The sequence below is a fragment of the Porites lutea genome, chromosome 2 (assembly GCF_958299795.1).
Source record: "Porites lutea chromosome 2, jaPorLute2.1, whole genome shotgun sequence".
In the NCBI taxonomy this organism is placed as follows: Eukaryota; Metazoa; Cnidaria; class Anthozoa; order Scleractinia; family Poritidae; genus Porites; species Porites lutea.
Window position 1 is genome coordinate 2716347 of NC_133202.1, and position 9810 is coordinate 2726156.

The 9810-nt window shown below is 38.3% G+C and overlaps 1 protein-coding gene across 1 annotated transcript; it reads left to right on the forward strand.

The window, feature by feature from the left end:
* The first annotated feature begins 4707 nt into the window (after positions 1–4707).
* Positions 4708–9703, forward strand: LOC140927409 (melatonin receptor type 1C-like). Its single transcript, XM_073377048.1, has 2 exons — positions 4708–5967; positions 9333–9703. Exons 1-2 carry the CDS (start codon positions 4971–4973, stop codon positions 9392–9394), a joined length of 1059 nt encoding a protein of 352 aa, XP_073233149.1. The 5' UTR covers positions 4708–4970; the 3' UTR covers positions 9395–9703.
* Positions 9704–9810: the final 107 nt, after the last annotated feature.

Genomic DNA, 9810 nt, shown 5'->3' on the forward strand with positions numbered 1-9810 from the left:
TACGGTAAGCAAAATAGGGTAGGGGGGTATGGCAAAACAAGGTGTATCGTGGGAGATGTGCAATTGGAGGTCAATTTACAGTTGCGTCCTGAGCAACCTTATAGCCACTGAATGGAAGAGAGGCTGGCAGTGACATTGCTTCCTTGTTTTCACAGACACCTCAGTACACTTAGAATATGCATAAGAACATCATTTATATCTGAAAAGCAGTGAGGTTTCTACCAAAATTAAGTTTACCAGACTCACTTCTGCTCAAGGCTTCAAACACAGTGCTCAACTGCAATAACGCGCATCACCCTGCATTGTAACCAGCTTATCGTGGCGGGGTGGGGGGTGGGGGGGAGGCTTTGTTTTTAAACGCCGAAGAGAATTGGGGAGACAAGAAAGTCAAAACAATACAGTAATAATAGGTTTGTCTCAAGAGAGAATGCTTAGACCCCTGGGTACAGCCGAGCGCGTTCCTGTTCTCCCTATGCCGCTTCCCCCCTGGGGAAAGCCGATGACAAGTGCGCGAGGAGATCGAGATGAAAAATCCTTCAGGCCCATTATGCTAATGATCGATGCCCTAAAAGTTATACCGAGTGTCTGTTGTCGTCGTTAAAGGTTAAATACAGATAGTTTCCTTTGCAGTTTTGACATGGTTGAATGTATGGGTTTGCTGAACTAAGTGGACTAAGACCTTAAGGTGGGATTTAATAGCTCCTTACTATACATATGGCGGCCACCCTGCATGACACAGGTAGAAAAACGTCGATCACATGGAAAACTTTCAATTATGAACCTTCATCAAAATCTGTAGTGTTAACCAACATTCAGGCCTGTGATCACATTATTACCTGGGTGGACATGGGAGGTGAAATTATGAATGGACTGAGACGGAAACAAAGTGTGCCTATATTATGCTGACGTCCCATTTCATCACTTTGTTTCTCTGTATTTCCTGCAATAGTTACAAGTCGCCCCATATAAGAGAATCAATTACAGTCTTGGATTCTGGATTCCACGCCGTCGATTCCGGATTCCAGGTGCTGGATTCCTGAATTTGTCATTGGAATTTGGATCCCGGATTTCAGTCGTGAATGTGATTCCGGATTCCTTGAGCTTCATTCCGAGGCCAAAAAAAAAATCGCAAAGATAACCTTTCGTTGATCCTCAGTTCGCTCCTATCGTCCCATCGCTTCATGCTCAGTCGGGTAATTGATACCCAGTTCTCAGTGGCTGTAAAATTAATCGTAAAAATGGTCGTATAGTAAAAAAGGAAAACGGTCGGAGGACGGGCTTCTGAGTTCGACGTCATCCAACTTTATTTTGTTATGGTGACATACAAGACTCACATAAATATGACACTTTTCGCGGGAACAAGCCGTTCTATTTATAAATATACCCAGGAAAGGGTTGACTCAAGAAATTATTGGAGATGGAGGCTCCAATTGATGGGCTCCTGTATACAGAAATAGAATAATGTTAGACGTTTGTTCTTTATCTATGACAGTAAAAACCAAATAACGATTCAAGAAACCATAAGCCAGAATTTGCGTTTGTTTACTTCATGGATTTCGAAAATTGTGATGAGATCTACAGGATGCAGGCTTTTTTCCCGTCAGATCCGATATTATTCATAAAATTCGTGCGGTATGAGCGTTTCTCTATGCGAGGCGCCGCTGTTTTGAAGCGGGTGCCATGACCTATTTTTCATGCGGCCCTCCAATCCGGCCTAGCTTTGATTACCGGTATGTGTGTAGGAAGGCTATGATCATGTGATTTAACATGGCGTGGCAAAACAAGAGGCATTTAAAAAATACTTGAGACGCTGTATCTTATTTGGGCTTAAGTGGCCTGTCATGATCTTGCGCTAATTTGATCAATATTTCTCCTTCCTCCCTTGAACGGAGGGGCCGGAGGGAGGGCGGTTATAATGCACACAGGCAGATGCGTGACAAGCGGCGATGTTAAGTGAAAAAGCCAGCTTTTGCCTGGCGTTTCTAAACATTTTTGCAACTGGTTGTTGCTTGACCTGAACAATAAATTAGTCAAATAACTAATCAAACAACTGAAGCTAATTACAAAAAATAACAACAACACCCTCGTGATGACGACGCGGCCATGGTAACCTCATGGTAACTCACTGGACAATGTAATAGAACAACGCGGCGAGCACTGAAGTTCGCTGCATGACTGGTTTTCCTTTCCCAAGTAAAATCTAATAATTTGAGGCCCGTTGGTTTTCCCCTACCGCTTCTGCTGTGAATGGAATTAAAAAACATGACATTTCCGGCAGTATTTCTAACCCTACGTCGAGGATATATATTTTTTATCACTTGCTTCTCTTTTCCATAAATTCTTTAAACAAAAGAGGAACTTGAAACTAGCCGAAACGTCACGTGGAATTCGTCAAAGCCGTTTTATGTTCTGAATATCCTGTAAAAGGGAAATAATTTGTAAAAGGAGTACATTCTGCTGCAGAAGTTTGACTAGTCAGGAGCAAAACACAGAAAAAAATAGCACTCATCTGATTGTCTTTTCGTTTTACTGTTTATGGCTAGAATATGACCGGCGCCTCCTCATTTTTTCGAATTAAGACGGAATGTGACTGAGGTTATGTGACTGCCAAAACGGTGGATGGCTCAAGGTAAACACTTTTATATTATTCGGCAATTAATTCGAGGACTAATTAACGAAGAATCAACAAAATCTTAGACGCTTTTATATGTTCTGAAACTTTTATAATATTTATAAAAGGACTATAATTATTACTAAGGAAGATATGGCAGATGTTTCCTGCTTTCGGCCTTCTTAGGAGGATTTACTAGTAACAATTCGCAAAACATTTTCTTCTGAATAGATCCCTCATTTTCTAATTATTATCAAATACATTTTTCAGTTGGTAACAAAAAGAAATCAGACTCGAATTTTAATCTTTGCGTAAAATGGTAGATCTGCCAAAGTATGGAAACAGAAAACACCACCTTGTATCCGGTTGATTTAAGCCAAAACATTTAAAAAGTCTTAATGTATATTTTTGCATTTCCTTTTGTTATTATTTAATTTTGTGGAAATTTTAATAAGAAGTAAATTTAAAAGCAGAAATTAAAATTGTTGGGAAGACAACCACCATGATTATGAGCGCGTTTATTGATCTTTTGGTTGGCATTTCTGCCGTGACAAATCCTATTTCATTTTAAATACGAAAATACAATCGAAAATACAAGCCTTGCTCTTCAGGCCAAGTTGAATATGATTAAGCTGTACCCTGCGTACAATTTAAATTCCAGCGAAAATAAAAAGCATCTAAGGAATATATTTATTCAGAAACTGAAGGAGCTAGACATGAAAATAATTTCTTACAATTGGTTTTTGAGACTTTTGGCAAGCCAGACTGAAAGCAATACCAGTACACCAATATACTATTCAGTCCAATAGTTGTCTCCTTTCAGCCCGGTTGACATTCTCTGTTACTGAGCCATTGTTTAGCCAAGCGTCAGTTTGTTTCCGCGCGGTTCTCTCTGACTGTCGCCGGCGTGGTTTTCTTAATTAATTGCTCAAGTTCACAGAATCGACAAGTTTGGTTCCGTTTTAATCCAAAAACAGAAGTTGTGTTTTTTTTTTCATAAGGACATATCTGAAAGCTCTACTCTCGTATCTGAAAGCTCTATTCTCTATTCTGAGAAAAGTTAAGCCACTGGCTACCTATACGTATGGCATGGTTAGCGCGAGGAATTTTAGATAACCTTGGCCCTTCGAATTTTACGAACAACAACTTTCACTTTTTGTTTTTTCAAAACAAAAAATTTAATGAGAAATAATGCTCTCAGAAAACCGACAACCACAACAGGAAAATATTAAAAACCGAAAACCGAAAGCAATTTACTGATGAAAAAACAAATTGACCACAATGTACAATAAAATGCAACTTTCCTGATTTGGGTTTTTTTGTTTCTTTTGTTTTTAAATCCTCATGTTTAGTAACTACTGCTTAGAAGCTTTAGTTTACTCTAATGGAACACATTGTTTTATTCAATATCATGTTTAATTCAAATTAAAAGCTGTTTGTTTCTAAGTTCAATAGCTCATGCCGACCTTGGAAACACGTGACTTGGACACATTTGTGACATTTGGAGCACGAAAACGCTTGGACTTTTAAATGTAAGACTTTTAAAGTGATGATGTTAGTAATCTTGGGGTAAATGGAAACGACTGCATATCTTTCGTCATAAATCTAAATTCAGAAGTTTTTAGAATGTGATTGTACATGTTCTCTTGTGACGGTTCTCTAAGTCTGAAACTCATGCATGAAACCTACAAATCGTGTCGGAATCTAAAAGTGTTAATTATTATAATATTGCCATTTATAGTTCTGACAAAGTGCTCTCCCAGGGAACATTTACATGCACATTCAAAACAGGCAGTCCATACATGTTGTTAAGATTAATAGAACAACACTTTAATTGATAACATTCTATTTTGCATTAATTCTCGCCAAAGTAAAAGAAAGCTATTTAGTTTGTCAGGGATGGTTTACATACATTTGGGGCAATATTTATCATAAAGAATTGTAACAAACCTACAGTTAAAAAAGAACAAATTTGGTTTTTTTTGACGTAACATTACATTTTTAGTGAAAGGAATTGAGTGTAATTCTATTCTTATCGCCAAACCACACCTGCTAGTCTGTTCTACCGCGTATTAAAATGACAAGTGTGGTTTTAAGCCAGAATTGTTTTAATTGTTAGACAGAAAATGAAGTGTTCGCTGATGCCAGTACAAAAATCGAAAATTCTGCCATAAGATAAACAAAAGATACTAGTGTTTTCCATTAATTGGACATCTGCCACAGTTCAAGTCGTGCCCGACAACATAAACGGTAAATCAAACAAAGGGCTCGAAGGATAAATAGCCACAGTTGAAGAAAACGGTTTCTTTTTCGTTTTACGTCCTGGATAGGAGACAAATTTGGGAGGAACTGCTAAACTATGGCTGAAGAGTACAAAGGACACCCGTCGCTGGAGAAGTATGTGAGCCTTTTGGCGCAAAGAGAAACAGGAATAGTGGCTCTGGAAGTGTTGGTTTGTGTAGTACTTCTCCTGGCAGCCCTGCTAGGAAATTCATTGGTGCTTTGGATGGTCTGCAAAAACAAAAACCTACGAACCATTCCCAATCATTTTATTATCTCGCTGGCGTTAAGTGACATCGCGATGGCTACGATCTGCCAGCCGCCATGCCTTACAGTTCTCATAGTTGGAAAACGCACCTATGGAAATTTCGTGTGCCAAATGCAAGGGTATGTGGTCGCGACGTTGGCTTGCGTCTCGCTATTAACTTTAACTCTGGTCGCTGTAAACCGGTACTTTTTGATCGTGCGCCCCAAGAACTATCAGAACATTTTCACGACCGGCCGAACACGGCTTATGATCTTGGCCATTTGGGTTCTCTCTTTGCTTGAGCCACTTCCTTATCTGCTGTCAGGTCACAACTACGTTTACCACGCAGGGAAGTTCTTCTGCTTTCAAGTCGTTGAGGTTGACTTTTTTACGCTGTTGGGTTACATCTTCGTTGTGATTCCCATGTTCGTACTTACACTCTGCTATTACAAAGTTTTCAAAACGCTAAAAGAGCACAAAAAGCGCTTACAGAGCATGCGGGGTCGAAACGACCAGCCGTCCACAGTAAAGATAACTGTCGAAGACATCAAAGTGACCAAGACCCTTTTCATAACTGTGTGTGGTTTTGTCATTTGCTGGACACCGATTTCCATCGTAGATTTCATAGGGTTCGCTCAAGGAAGTTGGAACCTTCCTCGCGAAGCCTACGTTATGTACACATTTTTGGGGCAACTAAGTACCGTGATTAACCCCGTCATATATGGCGTCATGAACAAAACTTTCAGAGAAGAGTACAAGAAGCTTTTCAAATGGCACGGTAACGCAGAAATTACGCAGGATTCCGAGAACACGCCACAGACGCAAGATAGTAAGTGTTCAGTTATTTAGAACAGAACTTTTATACTGAGCCAGTTTCCTTTGTTGACTTTTTAGAAAGTGTGAAATTTATATTAAAAAATGTTAATATTTCATTTGTAACGTACAGGTTCCGATCCATTTCCGCTTAGCAAAGGGATATTTTTAGAACATACGTAACACAAGAGCTAGAACTTTGAAAAACAGATTTAGTTAGTTACATTATAAATGACGTGTCTAGCTGTGCAAACGCTTTTTATTAGGGGACCTTTGAGGACTGTATATGAATGTGATGTCATCGACATTTTGCCTAAGTTACCATATTTGGCTCGTAGAACGCTCTGCTGTAAAAACGACGTGACACGTATTAATGGGTATAAAAAGGGAAATGTGAAAACTGAGCGGATAATAACATAGTTGGTCTTATATTAAAGAATAGGATTTTGGGTTCCTGGATATATAGCTAGTTTTTGTTTCCCGAGAGGAGCTAATTAAACTATTTGCAAGTTATGGTTGAATTGTTTTCGTGCTTGCCTTGTATGCATCTGACCTTTTCATTACAATTGGCTTGGTTGCTATCAAATTCATGTGTAAGCTCACATTTGCTTGGTTTACACGTGACGTTACGGCGATCATATGGGCTGTCTGTGCAAAAATGTTTTTCTCCACCGAGAACTTAACTCGATTTTCATTCAAATTCTGCAAAAAAAAATTGTATTGATCACCAACATGCGCCCCTTATCACGTGGTTTCGACGCAAAATATGAAGAAAGAAACAGACTAATTGACCTTTTTAGCCTGTATGTTTGGTTTATCCAATTTAGGGCCTGTTTACATGGAGTGGGGGACCCCGGTCCAGTGGGGTTGGTTTCTTTTGTTTTCACGCTCTGGGAGACACAAAACAAAAGAAACCTACCCCACTAGACCGGGGTCCCCCACTCCTTGTAAACAGGGTCTTAGACCACATGATGTTCTCTACGGAATTTGCCTTTTGTATGCACGTGTTATGAACGTGGATGCACGAGCATAGGACATTTGAAAGAAACAAATCTCTAGGGTACCATCACGTGGTCTGAAATGGGAAAACAAAACATACAAGCTAAAAAGGTCTACTTCGATACGAGTCTCTAAGCCTCAGAACCAAGTATGAATTTTAATATATGGAAAATGTTTTGAAAATTCTCTATAGAAACATCACGTGCTTTGAAAAATTTGCGGGAAGAACAGCCGTCATCAAAAAAGTTGGTTCTACACGTGTACGCAAAATTGGAACGCGTAGGTCCCCTAGAAAAAGAAAAATGAAAATAAAATAATGAAAGACAATCATACTGTTTATCGTGCAGACCTGGGTTGTGCTTCGTATAAGTTTCACTTTCCCAATGTCTTTTGTTGCGGTTGGTCCTGTCATGCAACAACTAGATAATTTGCATATCAAGCTCATTTGCAAACGAAGACGACAGTGCTCTCAAAGTATAGTTGCTTCCTTATCAAGGCTAACGAGCAGGAAATTTTTCAGTTACTGAGTACGTATTATCGATCATATTCATACCGGCAGCCGGAATATGCCGTTGTGCCTCGTGACAACGACGGCATGAAAACGACACTGAAAATAAATTTGCGCTATAGCTTCGCTCAATTCGTCAAACGTGGATGGCGAATTAATATTTTCCTGTAGTTGAATTCTGAAGGACCGCATCCAAGTTGAGTTTCAAGAAATCCTAGAAGATTAGTTCGTGGTGACGTGTTGCCCTGTGTTCACGTCTTGAATAAAATGTCGCATATTTGGGAGTTTTCGTACGTAAAAGAAATGTACTAAAAGGTTCGGCTGTCAGCAGGCTTGGACGTAAAATTTTCGAGATTTTACTAAAAATTGTTATATATATATATATACACCCGTTTTCAAAAAGGTTTTCATATAGAGAGATATATAGATAGATATATACTTTTGTTTTCTTGCACGTGCGCCCGTGTGCATTTACACTTGTTATTCTCCAACTTGTGAAAAAACTTGGTTAAACGATAAATTTTCTTTTCGTCAGGTTCTTTGTTCCAATTTGTCAATTAAAAAAAATAATGCACCAACATTGTCTACAATTCTCTTGATTTGCATTCTTTTGAAAATTGAAGAATGCGGAATTCGGTCAGTTGTAGGTCATATCATTGTTGTAGTCACAGGATAAGGAGAAAATCATCAAAGATTTTCATTTTCACAACAATGCAGATGAAATGAAAAAAAAAAGTGTTTTCGAAACCGCTGATTTTTTTTTTTCTTCTGAGAAGGAAGATGTGACGGTGGATGTCGATACTGGATACGTGGCAAGGAGCAAAAATATCATGATCATAGCAGTTGATTAAAACGGACCAAGACGTTGACTAGGTTCATAGAAGTAGATTTTATCATAACCATGATGAGCGGGTCATACACATTAATGTCTCACCTTTTTTCGTGTAAAATCACGGCCTGTAAGGCAACGTCTCACTGAAGACATAATAAACTCTCGGCCAGAAATGTTTTCAAGTTAGTTTGACAGTTTCTCTTAAGTATGCATCAGGACAGCGCATTTTTTAATACACCCCGTCAATGAAAATGCTTCGTCACTTGCTTGGCCTATCGATTCGGTGACACCGCATAACTCGGCCGCTTCTTCGCGGGCTGTTTTCCTCATTCCCAAAATCAGTCAAATAATTCGCCATTGCAAATTTGTATTGCAGGGCGGATGCTCTTTTCTAAAAAAACTCAAACGACATGTTTTTTTCAAATTGGAACAAAGAACCAGACGAAGAAAAAATTTATCGTTGAACCGAGGTTTTTCACAAGTTGGACAATAACAAATGAAAAATGCGCACGGGCGCACGTGCAAGAAAACAAAAGTATATCTATCTATATATCTCTCTATATGAAAACCTTTTTGAAAACGGGTGTATATATATATATATATATATATATATATATATATATATATATATGCACGTACCGAGCTTTTGCTCGTAACACCGATTGTTTTCGTTTCCATCAAGTTCGTGGTGGTTAACAGTTCAAGCTTTTTAGCTTGTACATTTTTGTTTTCCCATAACTGCGTGATGATACCCCAGAGAAAACTAGAGGACTGCTCAGTTTTAGTACATATTACGTAATATGCAAGATCTATGAAAAGAGAAAAGGCAAATTCCCTTGAGAAAATTACGTGATCTGAATTTGGAAAACAAAATATATAAGCTAAAAAGCTCTCAGTGAAACTGCGAGCAAGGGGCTGGTAAGCGACGCAGAAATTTTTCATTTGCTTTTAAGTTATAAACTGCTAACAAATATACTATTAATATTTTGAGCGTGTATTTAATATTTCACCTGGAACAAATGTACCTTTAATTTTTTGCTAGGAAAACCAATCTACAAGAATTGCCCGGACAACATTCAGTTTTCTGGTGAAAGTAAAAGGTGACAACAACTTCAATAATTTTATTACATTTTTGTTCAGTAAACAACTCTAATGAAGCCAGGTACATGTCGTCACATGTGACTGGTGTTTAAGTTTTCGACGCGATTGATAATTCATGAGATATACTGAGATGATCAGAGGACCTTGGATGTTTGGAGTTTAACAAAAACAACAACGATAATAATGATGATGATAATAATAATAATAGTAATAATAATAATAATAATAATAATAATAATAATAATAACGCACACAGACTAAGATATTTAGGCATGTCCAAATATGGCCTGTTTACTTCGCGCTGCGATTCATTGACGTAAGGCGTTTGGCAGAGCTCTCCATCTATCGACAATTACATGTATGATGTAATGATTTCCATAATTATCTCTCACTGATTCGTACTCACGTCTTTTTTTTAA

What these genes read in the sequence shown, in the direction of transcription:
- LOC140927409 (XM_073377048.1), top strand. Translation starts at nt 4,971, where the DNA reads ATGGCTGAAGAGTACAAAGGACACCCGTCGCTGGAGAAGTATGTGAGC. An exon ending in CACGCCACAGACGCAAGATA is followed by an intron (nt 5,968 to 9,332) that starts GTAAGTGTTCAG and finishes ATTTTTTGCTAG; the next exon opens with GAAAACCAATCTACAAGAAT.